This window comes from Zeus faber (genome assembly GCF_960531495.2).
Source record: "Zeus faber genome assembly, chromosome: 6".
Taxonomy (NCBI): Eukaryota; Metazoa; Chordata; class Actinopteri; order Zeiformes; family Zeidae; genus Zeus; species Zeus faber.
Window position 1 is genome coordinate 19,921,697 of NC_137201.1, and position 21,651 is coordinate 19,943,347.

General features: G+C 45.7%; 1 protein-coding gene across 1 annotated transcript; it reads right to left on the reverse strand.

Moving 5' to 3' along the window:
- Positions 1 to 545: 545 nt before the first annotated feature.
- Positions 546 to 21,078, reverse strand: LOC307231367 (unconventional myosin-Va-like). Its single transcript, XM_080002033.1, has 40 exons — positions 20,945 to 21,078; positions 20,514 to 20,624; positions 19,599 to 19,770; positions 18,526 to 18,670; positions 18,258 to 18,414; positions 18,013 to 18,156; positions 17,801 to 17,882; positions 17,399 to 17,506; positions 16,989 to 17,095; positions 14,873 to 15,138; positions 14,707 to 14,788; positions 14,481 to 14,621; positions 13,919 to 14,044; positions 13,617 to 13,700; positions 13,148 to 13,270; positions 12,640 to 12,737; positions 12,395 to 12,481; positions 12,159 to 12,267; positions 11,842 to 12,053; positions 11,600 to 11,756; positions 10,512 to 10,751; positions 10,110 to 10,328; positions 9,892 to 9,985; positions 8,440 to 8,582; positions 8,034 to 8,138; positions 7,814 to 7,948; positions 7,528 to 7,584; positions 6,924 to 7,151; positions 6,261 to 6,325; positions 5,969 to 6,043; positions 5,679 to 5,877; positions 5,313 to 5,406; positions 5,090 to 5,224; positions 4,852 to 5,006; positions 4,681 to 4,770; positions 4,441 to 4,591; positions 3,652 to 3,934; positions 2,527 to 2,701; positions 2,347 to 2,427; positions 546 to 1,786 (listed from the first exon to the last, which is right to left on the reverse strand). Exons 1-40 carry the CDS (start codon positions 20,969 to 20,971, stop codon positions 1,634 to 1,636), a joined length of 5,415 nt encoding a protein of 1,804 aa, XP_079858159.1. The 5' UTR covers positions 20,972 to 21,078; the 3' UTR covers positions 546 to 1,633.
- Positions 21,079 to 21,651: the final 573 nt, after the last annotated feature.

Here is a 21,651-nt window from a genome sequence, read left to right on the forward strand (position 1 = left end):
CGCGGCGCTCGCCCGCTCACCTGCGCGGCGGTGGTGACGTCGAGGCCCCGCCCCCCTCCCGTCTCGTGACGAGTGGGCGGGGTCGGTGGGAGGACCGATCTGAGGCGTGGCCGTTGCGCGCCCTGACCCCTAGAGGCCGCTGTTGCGCGGGAGCTCCTTGACGCAGAGCCCACCTGCTCCGTTTGAGTCAAGTTTTATTTTTGTTCTTGAGTCCATGTGGCCGGTCCATCCCCCAAAATATCTACCGGCTGTGTGCAGCGAACACCTTGAATGCGACCGCAACTTGGCTTCTGAGGCGCTTCGCGGTCGCTAGGCTAGTTGATCCCCTCCACAGCCATGCATTGCGCTAACGCAGTTAGCAGGCTGCCCGTCAAGATTTCGCCCCCCCTAAAAAAAAAAAGTATGGCGTATCCCTTAGGAGGGTAACAGAAAGACATGATCAAATTTAACATGGAAAGAAATTCATCTTAAGTTGCTGTAGTGGAAGAAAACAATAGAAAGGTACAAAGACCAAACAGTATAGTGAGATAAATAAACGCACAATATTAAGATGATATTTATTCAAGCATTATGGCCATAACCATAAAAAAAAGTGCATTCAAGAAAATAACCGAAACCCTAACAACATCGCTTCTCATTATTAAAAGGGGACCTATTATACTCCTTTTCAACAAATTTATATGGGCTTATCAGGTCCCAAAAACACGTCTTTGAAGTTTTTTGCCGAAAATACCCCTCAGGTATTGCATTCTAGCCATTCTCACATGCCTCTAAACCGTCCTGTTCCAGGACGCTGTTTCAGTGTCGCTTTGAATGAAAATGAGCTGCGGCTCATCACGGCCACTCTGCAAGTGTTTGCTCCAGTTCTGTGGTTGCATTGTATGAAGTACGTATACTTCATTTATTTGAACTTATCAGTCCAAGAAAATTGAAAATAATTTTGAGGCGAGGCATAATCAGTCCAGTTGCTGAATCTTCACTCATTATCAATCTACAAGGCCCCATTTAAAAGGTTGTTCCGACTTTCGTTGGCTGCGCTTTCAAGCTTGTTTTGGACATCTACCGCATGCCCTTTTATTTTAATTTCTTTTAGAAAGAAACAAACAGCAGAATCATTTTTTCCAATACTTACATTTCTCTAATCTGCAGTTTCTTCAAGGACAGTTGGTATTAATTCCTCTTTCTTTTAAAAGATTTGTGCTGGTCTATGACGCCAACAGAGCAGTTCCCATGCTCAGGGGGTCCGCTGGCGGCGCTTGTCATTTCTCCAGTCGTGGGTGGAGTTACTCAAATGGATGGGGTTTCTGATTCTACCGAGGCCCTAAATGACCTACAAAAGGGCTTCAAATGCGAACGGCATGACATGTTTTCTGAAATAGACAGCTCACAAAAAAACTGACCGGGTTGTCCTTTTTCCCGGTTTGTATGTTAGTAGGCCCATCAGAGACCCAAATGTATGTGAACAAGCACCGAAAAAAGTGAGTTTTTCCACAATAGGTCCCCTTGAAGTTGTTACAGCGTCGATTGAGTAAAGTACATGAGAAACCCCTTCCAACTTTGGTTTAAGGCATCAAAGTCATTCTCTAGTGTCGATAAAGCGTCTAAAGAATGCAATGGTCAAAGCGTGTCGGGCCTAGACCCGGGTGAGGAAGCTGAGGTTGAGGCTGATGGGGATCTGGATGGAGTCTAGGGTCACCAGGGAGGGGCTGAAGGGTAAGGAGACGGGGAAGAGCGTCTTCACATCCATCATCAACGCCGGCGACTCGCGCCTGTCTTTCAAAAGCTCCTGTGGATAAATTGAACACAGATAATAAAGAAATACACACAGTGAATACTAAAATTAGATTGTAAGTGAATAAGTATAATCAAATGTTTTGATTTGTATTTAAAAATAATTGTAATTTTTTATTATTATTATCATTTACTTACTGTATCCGCTTCGTTGAAATTCAGGTTTTTCAAAATTGAGTTGCAATATAAAAGTCCCCATTTTAGCCTATCTAAAAACAATTCCAGGAACAAGAAGCATGATGATAAGACTGAAATCTATTGAATAGCTACGATAGGCTGCTTTCCCTCAAACTAAACGCTTTAAGAGTCAAATTTGAAATTGTGGCTTGTGCAGTACATGCATATGACACCACATTTCAAACTATTATTTTGATTGGAAATTGAATCTTGGAAAAACGCCAATAAAAAAAAAGGCACATACAAATAGGTTTATACAGACACTAATCAAAACATTCAATTTCACTCACACAAATTTGACCCATAATTCAAATGGATAGTGGTTCACATTCCTTACGAGCGTGGGAAACCTGCAGGTGAGTGGAACAAAACACTCACTTCAATGATGGCGATGAACGTGTTTGACACGCGCTCCTCGAACTCGATCACCGGGGTGTAGAGGTTCAGCACTTTGACGATCTGATGAGCAGGAACAACAACAACAACCGTCAGAAACCAACAGCTTTACGGCGCCACCGCGGCTCAAACAGTGAAATGAAGCTGATGCTGCCGAGCGACCTGGGCGGCGGTGAGGGCGCTGCACATGGTGCAGATGGCCTGGGCGTCGGCCTCAGTCTTCTTCTTGATCTGCAGCAGCTGAGCCGCCTGGATTAGGGGCTCCAGAGTGTCCCTGGCCCCGCAGTCTGCCAGCTCCTTCTCGGAGAGCCACTCCTCCAGCTGCCACACCTTGTACCTGCAGCCGCAGCGTATACACAGGACACTCCTGAAGTCCACTTCCCCTCGGAAAGGCCAAGTACATAACAGTACCCTAATGTAATACTACATATAACTGTAGTGTTGGTGTTGTACTGTAGTGTCATCAAAACCTTCAGTTGACCAATATAAACATTGCATATCAGCAAGATAAGACACAACCTTCTGACTGGTGCTTTATTTTGAACCTTTCATTCCACAGGTCTGTGGAATACTCAATTCTGATTGATCAATGGCTGCAAGCAGCAGTTTGTTATTTCTGGTTAACGGCGGCTAATCTCTTTATAACGACTGTCAACACGACACAGAAAGTAGTGTCCTGAAATGTCCAATTCAACATTAATCATAGTAAATAGATTAGTCATATTTAGGGCAAAGTTTTTTTTGAAGAGTGAGTAGTTTGTTAAATTATTACAGTGTAAGCGTTTTTTCCACGGAATATTTTTCTTAGCAGAAATTCAATCATTAAAAAAAAAAATATTATTTTAAATTAATATTCTGGGTAAAGTATTTATTTATTTGGTAAGTTGCTGTGTAATCAGCAGGATTTATGTGCAGCCAGCTGGTCATAATTCGCAAAATAACCCAGGCTGTTAAGTACCCTGCCGAAAAAAAACTATTTACAACTTAATTATAATGGTGTATTGTTTACTACTTATTTCGGATTTTTATTTATTTTTTTATTTTATTATCTCTTGATTGTTAATTTTACTTTTCTCGTTACGGACAATCACAGTAAGCCATAAGCATTTTATAGCCCTTTATAGCAGCATTATATCTTCGGAAACATTGCACAACAATTTTTTTTTTTTCAACTGTATGCAAGCTTCTTGGTTGTAAATTTGTCTCACCTCCTAAACAAAAAAAGAAAGTGATCTGAGCCTGGTTCCTGTATTGCGTTACTTTTGGTTGTCCCCTTCCCCACAGTACCTGATCTGCAGGCCTTTTCCCCAGGAGCACATGTCCTTCCGCAGTACCAGGTTGTTGAGGGTCATGCCGCAGATGATGTGGAACACCTGTTTGACCACCTGCTTGACGAGCTCCGGGTCCATGCCGTGCTGGATCATGGCGCTGTGGAAGACGTTCAGCTGCTGGAGGAGCGTTTCCACGGTGACGCCCCCTTCGTCCTGGAGGCTGGCGCTCCTCTTCCTCAGGCCGGTCGGCCTGGATCCCAGAACGCCCTGAACGGTCTCGTGCTCCAGCATGGCGGCCACTGCACAGAGTAAACATGTAACAGTTATCTAGAAGTGTGCGTTTAATTATTATTATTCGTTTTGAACTTAAATATACACGGGTAAACGCATGTGTGTTTCAAATTATAATTACATTTAAAAAACATTAAATTACAAAAAACATGTTACATTATAATATCATTTAGAAGACACTTGTCCAAAGTTACTTATACAGTAATAACGTAAAAATGCCATGAAATTGATTATTATTTTTGTATGGAAAGTATATTGAGTTGAATTAAATGGGATGTGCTTATGAATCCTATATTTACTTATTCAAATTTAGCTTATAAAGTGTATAGATAGATATTTATACATTTATCCCCCATAATTTGTTCTTCTGCAGTCTTTCGTCGCACTTCTGATTTCAGGGACTTGTCTCGGCTTCTTTAATCAAATGACCTCCGAGGAGCTCCGTGCTGGGGAACGCGCACACCGAGACACCTTGATATTAATTATGAGATATCTCCGTCATGTCACCGCTCACCGATCAGCGGCTGCAGAAGCTCCTCCGTGCACTTGATGAGCTGCTGGTAGATCTGGATGGCGAGGTCGCCGAAGACCTGCTGGTAGCCCGACAGCTCAAAGTTGGCGAGGCAGTGCTCGTTCTGCCGAGGGGTGTTGTGCTTCGTGAAGTCCTGTTCGGAGGCGAAGCAGACGCCCCGGTTAGCAGAGAGGGGGGGGGGGGGGGCGCAAGACAGTAAGAGCCGCACGAGCATGGGCTCACCTCGTCTCCGCTGTACTGCTTCAGGCAGTGCAGGAAGCGACAGGTGTTGGCCAGCCAGAAGGACACCGTTTCAAAGTCAGCTCCTCTCCTCTGTGGGAGCAGTTGGAAGAATGTTCATTTAACCGCCAAATACCCCAAACCTTCCCCCCGAGTGGAGTTTGAATCCCGCACCTTGATGACTCCCTTGATGCTGATGATGGTGGAATTGAGCAAAGTGCTGACTCTGTCCTCGTCGTCGATGTAGTCGGCGTAGCGTATGCACATGAAGATGATGTAGGCGGGGAGTCCAGGGATGAAGCTGACCGCAACGCCACGGGGCTTCAGGTCTGGAGGGATTACAGCAGGGGCTCAAATTTCAAGTTGCTCCACCAGAGACAAAAACATTTGTGTCAGTGACGTCATAACCCACCGACGACCAGGTTCTTTAGCAGGAGGCTCTCGTCGCCCTGCTTGTATTCCAGCATCCCTTGAAACTCCTTCTCCTTTCGCGTGATACTCACTGGAATGCCGATCTGGGAAACTGTGCTCTGTTTGCGGGCACCAGCTAAAGGCGGACAAAGCCAGGAGATTAAAAACTCTTAAATGATCGCACATACCAAACGCCACATGAATATCTATCACTGGAACCCTACCTTCAAATTCTTCCAGCCTTTTGGCGTAGGTTTTAAGCTGTTTTTTCAAGTTGTTAATTGTTTTGTCCTGACTCTCCTGCCGCTCCATGTGGTCCTAAAATAACGCATCAACACATCAAATTGATGAGGGGAAAAACACAACTCTCACATACCGCACAGACATGCAATTGCGAACGCCTCGAAATTTCTCAACACAATAATAATATAAAATGACTTTACATCATAGCGACACAGTTTTTGGCGGGAGATTTTGTGAATAGAAATAATCCTTATATTAACATTATATGAATGCGAATTCCCTTTTCCATAGTGATCTTTATTGCTTCGGGATTGACAAAGTTAACAGATATCGGGAGGTTTCCCCACCAGGTTCTCGTTGGCAAGCCGCGTGATCTCGTGCTGCAGCCGGGCTTCGATCTGGGCGTCCTGCGGCAGCTGGAGACTCTTCGTCAGGAGCTGCTGCTGCTGCAGGTTCTGCTCCTTCACCTTCTGCAGCTCCTTCTGCAGCTCCTCACACTCCTCGCGGTGCTGCTGGCCCTGCTCCTGCAGCTGGCCCTCCAGGAGCCTGGGTGGGGGGGGCGGGGGCGATGAGTTAATATCCAACTATTCACAGAGACCAAGACAATGGCTGCCAAGCCTTGTGATTATAGCGCCACCTATTGGTCTCTTTCAGTCCTTCATATGCCAGCCACAGTTCCCCGTCCTCGTTCAGCGTATGAAGATCAGTGGATCTGAGAAATACAGACATAAAGCCACATTAAGTATAAAAAAAACAGACATCTCAGAGTTCTCTGATTTCACTCATTAGCTGAAGCCTGGACAGTGCCGATTAGTAAATCCAGATGACTGACTCAAAAATTGTAGGGAGAATTTTCATTTCCACAACCGGAAATTTCCGCCTCTGATGAAAACAAGCATGTAAAGCATCTGCTGGTATCTGCTGCTTACCTTTCAATGTCTTGAAGCAGTGACATTTCACTAAGGTTTAATTTCAGCCCCTCGGTCAGCGAGTCCTGGAGATGTGAATTCAACAGTGGATGAATTAAAACTTCTCGTAGGACAGATCATTTATTTACACTGAAAAGATTATCTGCTTAATCTACTTTCATAAATTAAGGCAACTGTGTCAAGTTTTTGTCTTGTTCCAACAAGAAAACAATAAAGATTTTTATATTATGAACTTAGATTTTTATTCTGAGTGACATTTACATTCCTCTAGAACATTGGTTCTCAGTTGGTGGGTCTCGATCCAAAACTGGGTCGCGGGTCCATTTCTAGTGTAAATGTAAATGTACATATATGTTTTTTAGGTAAACTATTGCCAATACTGTACTTTTATTTTGAAACAAAGTTTCTGCGGCATGCGGTCATGACCAGATATCAATTATGTTTGGATCTGCAAATGTGGATCCTGAGCCGAGACCAGCTGATGCAGAATTTTTTACCATTTTACCAAGAGTTCGACATTTTGAATTGGTGCTAAATGTATTATGAATGTCCGACAGTAACTGAAGAATTGATATACTGCAGCGAGAAATGTCACAGAAAAACATTGACTCGATGCTCAACCATGGAAAAAAAAAAAAATGGAGTTTGCCTTGAATGGCTCACCTTGTGTTTCAGGGCTTCTTGGCGGACCATATGCGATCGGAGCAGCATCACCTCCTCTTTGCGCATCTCCAGCTCCTCATTGCTGGAGTCCAGCTGCTCCAGCAGCACGCTGTAGGACAAGGAGTCCGGCTTGGGCGGCGCCAGGGCGCGGTTCTCGCCCGACAGAGACTTCCGCAGCATGTTCAGGTCCAGCTTCAGCCTCTTGTTCTCGGACTCCAGTTCCTGACGCTGCAGAGAAGCAGAAACACGGATGAAGCAACACATCTCCGACTGAGACAGGAGTCTGAACGTTGGTAAACAAAACAAACAAATAACGGAAACAAACAAATTTAAACAAACAAATTTAAAATACAAATATTTCACAAACACATATAAATCCCCATTTGAGATATTGTACATATTTCTTGAAAAGCCGCCTGAAATAAACAATAATGTGCATGACTTTTCTTCCATGACAGAAATTCTATAAAAAAAAAAAAAAATAAGAGCGCAGACTTTTGTTGAGGTTCATATTCAAGGTTTTTGATTAAGTGTCTGATTTAGTCACTTCCTTCCCGACTCGTTGATGAAGGTTGACAAACTTTTCCTTTTCACTGATTCGTACCTTAAGCGCTTCCAGGTCCAGTTCAGCTCTATTAAGACTTTTCTGCTCCTCAATCACCTTAAATAAATAAATAGATAAATAAATGAATGAATAAATAAATAACAAAATAAATACAATTTAAAAAAGGACACACACACACACACACACACACACACACACACACACACACACACACACACACACACACACACACACACACACACACACACACACACACACACACACACACACACACACACACACACACACACACACACACACACACACACAGCGTTTGAGACGGCACCTTGGCCTTCTCTTGCTGGACCTCTGTTCTCCTCTCGAGCTGCCGCTGCAAGGAGCGATTCACCGTCTCCAGCTCCTTCAGTCTCCTCTGCAGCTTCAGCAGAATGGGCATGTCCACGGCGGGCTGCTTCACGTCCTTCACACCGGCACAGCGCAGCGTCAGGAGGAACGTCTCTTAAAAGGCTTCACTACCATCCCCACATTGCGGCCCGGTGCGTTACCTCTCTTTTTGCGGGGCTCTCCTGCTCGTCCGAGCTCTGGACGGACGTGCGGCGCATTCTGACGACAGTTAATTCTGTTTTCTTGTGACCCGCTTTGTCCTCCCTCTGCTCGGGCATGGAAATTGAGGGCATTAAAAAAAATGGAGATAGGCAACATCAAAAACTGTTATGGGCTGGGGAAATTAGAGAACAGAAAGCGATTGTGCCCACAGCCTTTAACAATAAGCTCAACTCTGATGCGTGCAAGTATTTTCGGGTATAATATCAAGTCGTGATCATGTTGTGGAGCCAGTTGACCATATTGAATTACATAACTGTCTGGCCGCCCTGCGGTCTGGTCAAATTAAGGGATTTGTCGGCTCCTCTGTGCTGTGTGCTGTGTGGAGCACAGGTCGGCGTCTCTCACCTTGTATTGGTTCATTTTCTCCTTCAGCTCCGCATGGCGCTGCTCCAGCTGCAGGTACTCGCTCAGCAGACTCTGGTAGCGGGAGCGTTCCTCAGTCAAGTCCTTTTCCACCTGTTTAGTGTTCTCTAAAATGACTTTGGTGTCTGTATTGAAAGAAAAAAATTGCTCACTTACATCATATAACTCACTCACATTCCAATTAATTCAGTGCTCCTCAAACCTTCATAGCGATTGATCCATCGTTGATTAAAATACCATGCATAATGGGACTCTAGCATAGTATTTAGTAAGAATAATGTGTATGTGAATGTGTTTAGTGTGCTTGAAACCATAGTGCCGTCAAATAGGATGCGAAAAGTACCAGTATGACATACTACATACTACAAACAGGCACTCTGGTGAGAAAGACAAGGCAGCGTCTTGACCACCACAGGCATCTGAGGAAATTCCGGGTCTCGGTGAGGATCCTCAAGTCCTTCTACTGTGGCGAGCATCCTGACAGGCAACATCACTGCCTGGTTTGGGAACTGTACTGCTCAGGACAGGCGGGCCCTGCAGAGGGTGGTGCGTTCAGTTGAACGTACCACTGGAACAACACTCCCCTCCCTGCAGGACTTATACACCAGGAGGTGTAGTAGCAGAGCCCGCAGGATCATGAAGGATCCTCACCACCCCAACAACAGACTTCTCCAGCTGCTGCGGTCAGGCAAGCGCCTCCGCAGTCACACAGCGAGAACAGAGAGACTGACGAAGTTTTTTCCGCAAAGCCATAAGAACCGTCAATGCTGACCTCACCAGGGGCCCTCACTGAGCCACACACATAGGCTCCATTACCTTACTGTACTGTATGTGGCATACTGTACCGCATACTGTGTCACTGCTGTGGGTTGTTCGGTGTTACCGTATTGCTGCGCCGTACTGCTGTATACTGTGCTGTACATCTCACAAACACTACCTCACTTAATTCACATGCCACTTTAATGCACATATCTGTATATACATAATTAGCCTATCACATATACATACGTCTATCCCGTATTTTATTTTATATATTTTGATTTTATTCTATTGTATTCGACTTACTGCATTACATTTTAGGAATCAGTTAGTTGGTCAGGTAGAAATTCTTAGGTAGCTACTGTGTTCAGTCTAGGACATAGTGTGTAATCACCGGGTGCGTTGCATTGACATTTCACTGCATACTGTATATGTATGAAAGTATGTATATGTATGTGACGAATAAACCTCTTGAATCTTGAATCTACCTACTACAAGTTAAATATCATATCGTAAGCATATCCCACAGCATACTGTGAGGGCAAAACGCCGGTAAAAGTTTTGCTCAACATCTTTTTACTCACGTGCTAAAGTGCCCTGGACGCCAGTACGAACACTTACTGTGTACGCCACTCCGGACACAGGGTGATTGATTTCAGTTGCATTGTGTTCTACCTGTTATCTGTTTGGCCTGCTCCTGGATCCTCCTGCTCAGATCTTCCTTCTCGGTGATCAGCAGGCTGTTCCTTGCGTTCAGCTCTGCTTCCATCTGGTGGTTAAACGGAGGAAAACAACCAATCAAGCCAAGCCAATCAATAAAAAAAAAAACTGAGACGTGAGAGTTGAAAACGCCGGAGGCTGTTGGCTCCGTTTCCAGTGTGATCACAGCCTACCTTCTCCGTGTGCTCCTGGTGGGCCCTGTCCCGCTCCTCCTTCTCCCTGCGGTTGGTCTCCAGCTCCCGGTGGAGGAAGGACAGCTGCTCCAGCAGCCCTGAGACCCTCTCCGCCTTGGCCGAGGATTGCTGCTCCGCTCTGAGCAGCTTCTCCCTCTCCGCAGCCTGGGTCTTCTCCACGGCTCTCAGCTTCACACTGAGCTCTCTGTTCGCCTGATGCTGCGGGGGGAGGCACACACACGCACATGTCAGCCATGTGATCTGACAGCATCTAATGGCCTTCAAATAATAAACAACTGGCTTTTTTTTTTTTTTCTACCATGGGTGTAAAATGCAGAATACAGTAAACAGCTCTCCGGAGTCAGCGTCATATCTCAGCGCTGCTTTTTCATTGGTCCTCACCTGCTCGTCATTCTTGCGCTGGAGCTGCATGATCTTGTTCTCCATTCCGACGTTGAGCTTCTTGAAGTGCTCCACCGAGCGAGCCTCCACCTTCAGCTGCCTCAGCGCCTCCCTGGCCCTCCGGCGGCGGACGCAGCTCTGCAGCAGGACCACGGCGGCCAGGACGCGTCCGAAGTGCCGCCTGGCCAGCCAGCCTCTGACCCACTTCTGGATCACCACAGTCTTCTGTTCAAACACCAGCTGGGAGCAGAAGCGGGACAGGACGTTCTTTTTCATAAAAGCGACGGATCGTCTTGATGACGACTATCTCGGTGGTAAAGTCTTTTTCGCTTTTAGTAGTATCAGAATTGGCATGTCAAAACTAAACACCATCACCATACCCTCAGACGGTGAGACCCTTTAGATTGGTGTGTGAACGTACAGCGTATTTTGCACTAGAGAGTAAACCTAGATATAGGTTTACTAGGCCTTTGGCATATAACAGATAATACTGGCGCCCATGAAGTGATATGGTTCATGTATAACAAATATCAGGAAGAGAATTACTATTAAGTTCTGTCGTCATAGCATCAGAGAAAAGCTACAAGATCTGCTGAAAGCCAGAAGATAAATACAACAAGATGCTTCAGGTAGTTAGCGGAGCTGCATCAGACTGATGTAAGGAACTGTATGAATGTTATTTTTCTATTTAACAGCTGGTAACTAATGCACAATACAACAATTTACCAGACTCCCAAATGTATGTGTGAGAGCAACTGGTACCCGACGGACCCAGGGGACCGTGAAGCAAGATAAGGGACCACCTCGTCACCTCATACACACTCCAGGAACACCTGGAGTCCACATCGTGTACATCCTGAACTTTCTCCTCAGGAAGTGATGTGTTATCTTATCCACAAGCTGCATATTGAGTAACATGCACCTTAGTGCATTCAAACCTCTTCACTCTTCTGAAGGGTGTAGCTAAGCATAACTTTATATACAGTTCGCGCGCGCGCACACGCACACACACACACACACACACACACACACACACACACACACACACACACACACACACACACACACACACACACACATTAATATACCTTATAATAGTTCTGCTTGGCCTTGTAGGCCCTGAAGCAGCTCTGAATGGTGACAGCTGCAAACTGTTGTCTTCGGTAGGATCTCCTGGCCGCCCACATACGGAAATACTGTTGGATGATCACAGCGGCCTTGGTCCACCTCACAAACTTCACATAACTGAGGAGAGAGAAATGTGTGGTCAACGAATGGCGTGCCCTATTTTGTTGATATTTTGAATATTAACCGTAGCACGTCCACTCACCAGCGCGCCTGGTGGGCTCGGACATGCTTCTGGATGGTGACGGCAGACTCCCTCATCCTGAGGTATTTCTTCCGGGCCAGCCAGCAGCGCATGGTCTTCTGGATGCAGACACAAGCTGAGCGCAGTTTTTCAGAGCGCAGGTTTTCCAGAAACGCCACCTGGCCGGCTCTGAAGAATATCTTGTTTTTGCCAAACTGATACTGATCCCTGTCCTTTAAAACAAAACACAATATGCGGTAGGTTACATAATATAAGTGTGCTTCTGTGAGCCCAACAATGTATACTTTTGATGTTATAAATGTTAAATCCAGCCATACCTTAACCAACTTTTCCAAGGCAATTTTACAGCTCTGTTTATAATCTGGCAGCACCTCCTTTCGCTTCATTAGGACCCGGTAACGACTGAAAAACTCCTGATAGGTCCATCTACAACAATCATATGGAAACAACCATATTCTTCACAGAAGCCCTTCAAGTCGCGTAATGTTTGTCAAACTGCAGAGAGCAGACCCGGGGGGCCCCGAAGGGTGCCGGGGCGTCGGGGAAGCGGTACCTAGAAGGGAAGCCTGCGGCCGAGATGCGGATGGTTTCCAGGATGCCACAGGACCGCAGCTGCTGCACTGTCCTCACGGGGTCAAGGCTTGCGTGGAAAATACAACAAAACTGCCCATTATCAAAGCGATCTCTCATTTTAGGAGACACAAACAGGTTTAATGCGCCGCAGCGGGTCACATTTTCTGTGTGTGTGTGTGTGTGTGTGTGTGTCACATCTAATCACATCAGAACCGTCCTGCTCACGTGAACGGAGCCTTCTGGTCGTTGGGCTTGATGCAGCGCACATAGTGAGGAGTCGTGGCGTTCAGGGTCTCCATCAGCGAGTGAAGCGACTGACGAAACTGGGAAGAAGGAATGACACAGTGAGTAGAGAGACGCACAATGTTTCGGGAGTTTTGGAATTTCAATTTTATTATTATGACTTTTTTTTCAAGATTCTGTGTTTGAATCCGACATTTGTTTGGCTGAATATTTGATAGATATTTCTCTTTTGCCAAGCCACATGTGTGGCTGGCTGTAACAAGGTCAATGTAGTATTTTGTTTTATTACACCATTTAAAAGCAGCAGCATTGTATGCACTGTAATAACTACTAAACTCTTTGTGGTGGTGGTAGTGGGGGGTTCTATACTTCCACTAATGTTGTCAAACAACTGTCCAACTGTGTGTGTGTGGTTTTTTTTTTTCCCCCAGTTTCCAAACAGTGTGATAACCCGGTGAACAGAACAGCAGCAGGCGTCCCGTTTCCTCACCTGCAGCCCGACCGTCTTCTTGTGGTCTCTGAGAACCTTCCCGGGCCGCTCCCTCTTGGAGGAACATCCTTTGGAGCCTGTGGTCGCCTCATCCTCTTGCAGCAGCTTCAACACTAAATCAAACTGAAGCAGACAGGCAGGTAGTGATGTAACCCTGACCAGCAGGTGGCAGCGTTCCCGGGTCTGAGCTAAATTTAGAGGCATATTTCCTAATGATGGCTGTGTTTCCACAATTCCAGGGCGTGTGCTCACAGGGGTTTTTTTTTTTTTTTTTTTTTTTTTTTTTTAAACCACAGAACAGAATGTCTTGTTTTCTGCTTACGGCTGAAGGGGTACGGTCTCTCAACACACCTTTTTCGATGCCCATTTCTCAAACACTGAGAATTAAATTTAAATTAGAAAGGAATATAATAACGATTGGATCAAGAGAGTAGGGATAAGCACAGAAATACAAAACAAACTAGCACACCTTGCTCGTTTTCAGCACATTTATCTGGTCTTCGTTGACGGTGTCTTTGTTCTTTTCCAAGAAGCCGTCGCATTGGTACTCCACCTGAAAATAAAGTTGATCTTCCATAACTGATAAAAAAACAAACAAACAAAAAAAAGCAACATCCAGAATTCTGAGATGAATAAATGAAATAATAAATGTGGCTCCAACTCGTGCGACAACTTGTTTGCGATTTTTTGCTTTGTGACTTATCAGAAGACATAATCCTCTCATGTAGTATTTGAACTGTCATTTACAATCCGCATGTGTGCAGTGAATACCTTGTCTGCAAAGTGGTGGATGATGAAAGCTCTGTTGGACAATCTGGGTTTATCAAAGTGGACGTTTTGCTTTAAGAGGCTGCTGTACAGTTTCTGGGCCCATGTGTCATCAGAGGCCTTTGGCATCTGAGGAGGAGGGAAAAAGGTTAGCGGATGGATTAGTCATATTTTACATGGCAAGGCCTGACTCATATCCTGAACATACAAAAGCGATTTCTATGCTGCGTTCAATACGGCTTCAAACTCATTCATTGCACAAACTAGGAAACCTCAAGCCTCCAGAAATGTCTTCCAAGCAGTCAACTCCATTGAAGAACAACGACAAAAATCATAATGTGTTCAATAACTTTGTTTATAGAACAATGTCCCACTGGAGGTCTTGCTGTTATGGTGCAAATCTGCTCTGCAGTGATTATCTTTGGCATGCAGCCTGCAGCCTCATGACTATGATCGAATTGCAGCCATGCTGAAATACAGTATTCTTCATGTGATATTCCTCAGATGTCTCATACAAGAGCAGTTTAACACACCACGCTGAAATGAACCGAGTAAACTGTGTTACTTTGCATTCCTCATCCAGAAGGTCCAGGACGCCCATCTTGGCCTCGATCAGCTTGATGTAGGGCTCGTTGTCGTAGAAATCGATCAGCGACCAGGGAATCTGCTCCTTCATGTACTCCTCTTGCTCCAGTTTGAAAACGTGCTAAAGAGAGGGATTATTGACAACATCTTTTAACTTAACGGCGGCTTGAGCTGAGTCGATGTGGACCGCGTGGAAACCCACTCACCAGGTTGAACTGCTGCTGGAGCTTCTCATTGGCATAATTGATGCAGAACTGCTCAAAGCTGTTGATGTCAAACGTTTCAAACCTGAGAGAAATACAAACGGAGAGTAAAAATAGCGGCCAAAACTTAAGAAACGCCAGATAAGTAGAACGATCGGGGGTGGCGCACCCATAGATGTCGAGCACGCCGATGAAGGAGCGCTGGGCAGCAACAAACGTCAGGGTTCTGTTGATGTGATCCACAATCCAGTTAAAGATCCTGGCATAGATGTGCTTGGCCAGGGCGTCTCGTCCGTTGACGGCGTTTTCCCTGGACAGAGTCTTCACGTAGGTCTCTGCAGTCGTCTTAAGCTTTCTGTGACACAGCCAGTGGGCCATGTCGGTGTGGGGGACGCCCATCAGCCCAGAGAACAGCACCAGGGGCTCCTGGTCTGGCTGGAACACAGCACCAAACACTGATCTGACACTGGATACACCTCACTCAGGACAATATGCTATACAAAACAATGGGGTAATAATAATAATAATAATAATACATTTATCTGCAAGCAGCACTACACGGGGTCCAGTTTAGTCGTTTTAGGTATGTATTACAGTTTTCCGGGTTCTGTGATATGCAGCACAAGTTACAAAAGTTAAACACCGTGGACTTAGGTCTGGACCAGTCAATGTGCCCTTACCTCACTGCATGTCTGGCGTTCAGTTTAAATATCCCTTAAGAACAGTGTTTTAATCATTGAGATCGTTCATGGATGATTCGTGGTGACAGTGCAGAATTACTACGACAAGTCGATACACTTGTTGCGTGTTATGACTTTATCCTAAAAATTAGCGTAATATATGGGTGTAAGCAGTTCTGCACAAAAACAAAGATGGCGAAACGCGGTGCTTAGGGAACACACACTCAGGAGAGGAGCCCATGTCATGACATGCTGTCCATCTGCTCCGGGGCTTCTTCTATCTAACCGACCCACCACGACACACTTGCGTTTTCTACCCCTTTGTCTGTGTCTCTGTACCGGAGGGCCCTGAAAATGGCACTCGGGTGGCGTGTGGTAGGCGAAACTGCCACAATGGCGCCTGAACAGGGACTCGCCAGCATGGCGAAGGGACACAGAAGGGCCGTCTGAAGACGCCCTGGAAGCACCAGCAGGTCAACAGAAGGCTCCCGACTGCAGCAGCAGAACCAGGTGTCTGGTGGAAGACTGGGGGAGAAGCAACCCCAACAACCACTACAGGTACCCGCTTGCAGCTAGCTGCTCCGATTGCAACCATCACTCAGACCATCCAGCAGCCCAGCAGCCAGGTCACCCCTTCAAGCAGCCCCCGCAACAGCCAAGCCCGGCTACACCTCCACCAGCCAGCACAGCAGCCCGAGGCTCCACGCTCCGGAAGGGAAGAGGGGCCTGCATTATCGCCCTGGGGGAGGGTCACCGGTGGACCATGTTGTTTGGGGGAACCAGGTCCCTTGGACTTCTTGATTGGTTTGAAGTATTGGAAACCTGTTTCAAAAGCCAGTGTTTATTTATTTAAGGTATAGGAACCCTGTGGAAGAGTCTCTATTTTTAGGGATGGAAATCCTGTTTCAGAGTCTCTATTTTGAGGTATGGAAACCCTGTTTCAGAGTCAAGGCACTTTTTTTTTTTGCCTCTGCTCGGTGGTAATGGGGGTGGTAGGCTTCGACCAGGGATTCTCCCTGGCCTCGGTCGGTGGTATGTGGTACGCACGCACGCACGCACGCACGCACGCACGCGAGGAGCCCTTGTCATGACATGCTGTCCATTTGCTCCGAGGCTTGTTCTATATAGCTCTCTCTCGAAAATACACTTGTGTTTTCTATGCACTATGCAACGCACAAGACGTGAATGAACATTCAGAACCACAACCTGCACATTTATAGCAAATTGAAACTTGGATAAAAATTGAACCGTGAGATGTTTGCAAAGTCCCGGTTCTAACGACACCTCAACCATGTCCATAGCTTCTGCAGTTGTTCTGTTGCAGACAGTTATAGCCCAAAAACAATTACGAGTATAATAAAAATTGGCACAATAACACTAGTGGATCCAGCCCTGCGGGCTGTACCCCTAATAATAATAACTCAGAAAATTAAACATAATTAAAAGTTAGATGGTAAATGACAACTCACTTTAAATCAGGATATTCTTTCTGATCAAAGAGTGATTTAAAGCGACTCTTATTTCCTCAGGCCGGTCGTTCCGGACCCCTGGGGTCCTGAAAGCTGTGACTTAGTTTTAAACATGGACACCAGACAGTTCACGTACCACAATGCGGCAGCTGTCTGCAGTCTGACCATTAACCTCCACATTGCTCAGGTGAAGAATGCCAGCGAGGATTTGGAAAAGTGCACTTTGATCACTGTTACTGAATCCTGGAAAATCAAAATAAAATAAGTAAATACAGCTTCAAGTTGCAGCCACTCAAGACCAAAACATTACAGGAATAATGTTCGGATAAGACCGATAATATTCATATACTGTATATAGGGATATTTAATACACTAGTGATTAGTTATGGCAAATGTTGATGATCCTTGTCAAATTTATCAATAAAGTTATTCACAATGATTGATGAATGGAACATTTCGCTGTGAAACGTATATAACTCTAACTATGCACTAAATATATACTTTTAAACAACCACAGGCAGTTTAGGATGGTCACATATCACGCACCTAACAGTGATAAAGCCCTCCTTGTCACAGACATGTCTCTGGCGTCGTCCACTCCGTCGATCTCCGGGCTCTGCCCTTGGTTGGCGCAGTGGAAGTCGTCAGCGCAACCTTCAGGCACGAACCCAATGAAATACTTTACGACCACCTGCCGCTAACAACAGCTTCAAAAACACATTTAGAACAGACGACAATCTGCCTTCCTGCGAGATTTCGCTGAATGGGCTGAAAGGACAACTTTGTCATTCCATTATGATTTTTCAATTTGCGTTCATGGTGTTAAGATAAAGACAGGAAGTTTCCCCAAATAGTAGGGTCGAAACCGACTGAATGTATTGACGCAAACTAGTTTCATGCATACTTCCAAGGTGAAAGGTATAACTGGCATTAATAAGGGACACATACCTAACTTCAAGGCTTGGAACTCTGGTAAATGTGAGGAGGCACACAACTGGTAGAAGATGTGATAGTTCCTTTCTCCCTGGGCCTGAAAGAAGTTCACATATAAGAAAAAAAAACGTCAGAATGTTCGGAGGTGCAGGATGTAATGGATCAATTACTAGAATCGAATTCAGAATTAAAAAAAAAAAAAAAAGAATTCACTCTGGGGAACTGACTTGAAACACCACTCTAGATTTCTCCAGGAGGTAGGTTTTCATCTTGGCCCCGATCATACAGTTCTTCTTGTTGAACCCGATCTCGATGTATTTCCCAAATCGGCTGCTGTTGTCATTCCGTGTTGTCTTTGCATTACCGATGGCCTTCGGGGGCAGGGGAGGACAGAGAAGCATCCGGGTGACCTTTTTTTTTGGTGGGGTTTTTTTTGCCCCTTTCTAATGTCGCTGGGGCACACTGTCCCTACCTCCATGATGGGGTTGGAGGCCAGAACCTTCTCCTCCACGTTGGCCTCGGCGGAGGAGCGGCTGACGGCGGCGAAGTAGCGCATGACGTACTTGGCGGAGACGGTTTTTCCGGCACCCGACTCCCCGCTCACTATGATGGACTGGTTCCTCTCACACCTGAGGGGACAAGTGCAAACCCAACCCCCGCTGTCTGGATTGATCCCTGAGATAGAAAGCTAACATTTGCTTTGAAACACTAAACTGAACCGTTTATCGAGGTAGTTCAACCTGGCCATGTGTTTGAAGGCCTCCTCGGCCACTGCAAATATGTGAGGGTCCATGTCGCCCATGTTCTGTCCGCTGTAGGCGCCGATGATGTCGGTGTCGTAGATGGCGAGGCTGTCGTAGGGGTTGATGGCGACCAGAACGATGCCTGAGGAAAACCCATATTCAGAGGCGCGAGTGAGTTCAGCACGTTTTGCAGCAACACACTTGATTGTTTAACACAATGAAGTGTTTAAAAGGCTGTTTGTAAGCTGTTCCTCCTATTCAACAACCTCATTTCCTACAGTGTTACATAGTCCAACTAAGATAATGCTTGTAATGGCAATGCACCCACTGCAAGAAATAATAAGGCACTTTGACTGACAAAAAGTCAAGGAGAGTTGCCTTGCGATTTTAACTTTTGCCAACGTACACGACTCACACATTCCCAAAACTTCTGTAAGCACATTGTTTAAAATGTCTGCTATAATATTGAAGTCGTGCCAAGGCACCTCTGAAAAACGGTGCATATCCTCTTGCCAACAACCCACTGGCTTCCACAGTTTGCCCTTCAATTCAAATGGCTCTCTTTTATTTTCCCTAGGCAGTGTGTGAGTGTCTGCAGGATTTCATGCAAGGTTTTATGAGGGGATCTGAATACGGAACCATTTTCTTTCCAAATCTTTTATTTGGAGTGCGTACACACACACGTACACACACACGTACACACACACACACGTACACACACACATACACACACATACACACACATACACACACACATACACACACGATCTAAGTGGAGTTATTCATGTAAAATGAGTCAGCTGAAGTTATGATCAAATATATTCTAAAACTTAAGCCAAAAACAAGAATATTTATCTTATGCTGTATAACTCCCATTAATAAATGTACAATTGAAAGGCAGTGTTGTGTGTTACAGTCTTACTAATATATCAACAGTTTATTCCCTTAAGAGCAGTTTATATCTCAATAATCAGTGTTACGGTTGAGTCACGGCGGGTTGAGAAGTGAACAGGAATCCAAAGTCTACGTTGACAATGATAGCGAGTTAAAGGGACGTAGGGCTCTTTTACCGCAGTACGTGTAAATTAACTTGGAGTCAATGAAGCGCACTCTGAGGTTGTGCAGGACGGCGGGCTCGTGGAGGAAGCTGAGCGTGGTCAAGTCGTTCTCCCCCACCAGCAGGTCGGGGTTTCGGAGCGGAGGCAAGCCGCCGGTCTGCAGATCCACCGTGTGTTCCACCTCCTAAAAGAAAACAAAACAAAACGTGCAGCAATATGTGCAACGAGAGAAGGTAAAACCACGGTCTGCAATAGGAGGCCTGCAGAGAGAAGGCGCTGCTGGATCGAGCTCCAGGGTTGGTGTTGGAGGCTGATACTATCCTCTTGGCCCGATTTCCATACCTGAGGTGCGTGTTGGAACTTGACGTGGACTTCGGCAACAGCTCCCTCGGAAGCGAATTTGGTTAATACATTTGTGTTTGAATATCCACCACTGTGCAGATAAATTGCCATGTTCTTCCCGAATAATATTAGGGATCTGGGATTAGGATTAGGAAGGAGGGTCAAAGGATAAATACTATGTTCAGACACGCACACAGGAAAATGTCATTGGCTTGGAGTCATTGGATCATCTTACAAAAAAGGGTTGGATTTGTTAAAAAAAAAAAAAAAAAAAAAAGATATATATATATATATATATATGTGTGTAAGTATTAACTTCTGTAAGCACATTGTTTAAAATGTCTGCTATAATATTGAAGTCGTGCCAAGGCACCTTTGAGTACTTAATACTTCGTTTCGTTTTGTTTTCACAGATTAAAGCATTTTTTAGCTGATCCAAAGACTTTTTTTTTTCCCCAGTGCATTTGCCTCTGAGTCTGATTTCTAATTAAGAACTGGCCAAACATGGAATTCTGACTTGCAGCACTCGTCTCTTGGCTGAACTTCTATTCTGTCTGGGTGGGGGTTGTGGTTCCGTCCTCTCACCGTGCCGTCCTCCAGCCGCAGGGCCAGGGCCCGGTCCCCCGGACTGAAGCCCCGGCGGAGCTCCGCCGACCTCCACACCTCCACCGCGTCCGGGAGCCACACGCGGGCATGCTGCGGGACAGAGAGCAGGTGTCGGGGCAAAAATGTGATCATCGGCCAAAAAGTGAATGCAGCACGTACCTTGACACTGAAAGTTGTTGTTCTTTATGCCTCGAAATTACGTCGTTTCATTCGTGAGGGTTTTATTTTAAAGACGATCGCCCACCCAGTCATTTTCACCAGTTGAAATACATTTAAAGGGACAATAAGACTCATAAAAAGCAGTTTTGCACTTGCCAAAAGTGATTGCAGCGCCAACCTTATGACTGAAAGCGCTTTGGGGAAAACACGGCAGACGAGCAACCTGGACACCCGCTGCGCCGTTCGCCTACCTGGGAGTAGAGTTCCGGGGCTTCCATGCTGCTCCTCTTGTCACTGAGGCCGGGACAACACAGCGTCCGGCGGGTAAACGCCCTGCTCTGGGCGCCGCATCGCGGTGACTTCCAGCGGGACTCTCCCCCTCCAGCGGGACTCTCCCCCTCACCTCGGGTCGTTCGGTCCCGTCTGAAACCGGTCGGTCGCGCCCCCGTGCGGAGAAAAAAAAAAAAAAAAATTACACCCGAACGCGCGCCCCCAGCTCGTCGCCCCTGACGGTGCTCGAGGGAATTGCAGTGGGTCCCATGGAAAATTATATAAAAACATACAGTGGGGCAAAGAAAGTATTTAGTCAGCCACCAATTGTGCAAGTTCTCCCACTTAAAAAGATGAGAGGCCTGTTATTTTCATCATAGGTACACCTCAACTATGAGAGACAAAATGAGAAAATAAAAAACAGAAAATCACTGTCTGATTTTTTTAAAGAATTTATTTGCAAATTATGGTGGAGAATAAGTATTTGGTCAATAACAACTTCATCTCAATACTTTGTTATATACCCTTTGTTTGCAATGACAGAGGTCAAACGTTTTCTGTAAGTCTTCACACACTGTTGCTGGTATTTTGACCCATTCCTCCATGCAGATCTCCTCTAGAGCAGTGATGTTTTGGGGCTGTCGCTGGGCAACACAGACTTTCAACGCCCAAGTATTTTCTATGGGGT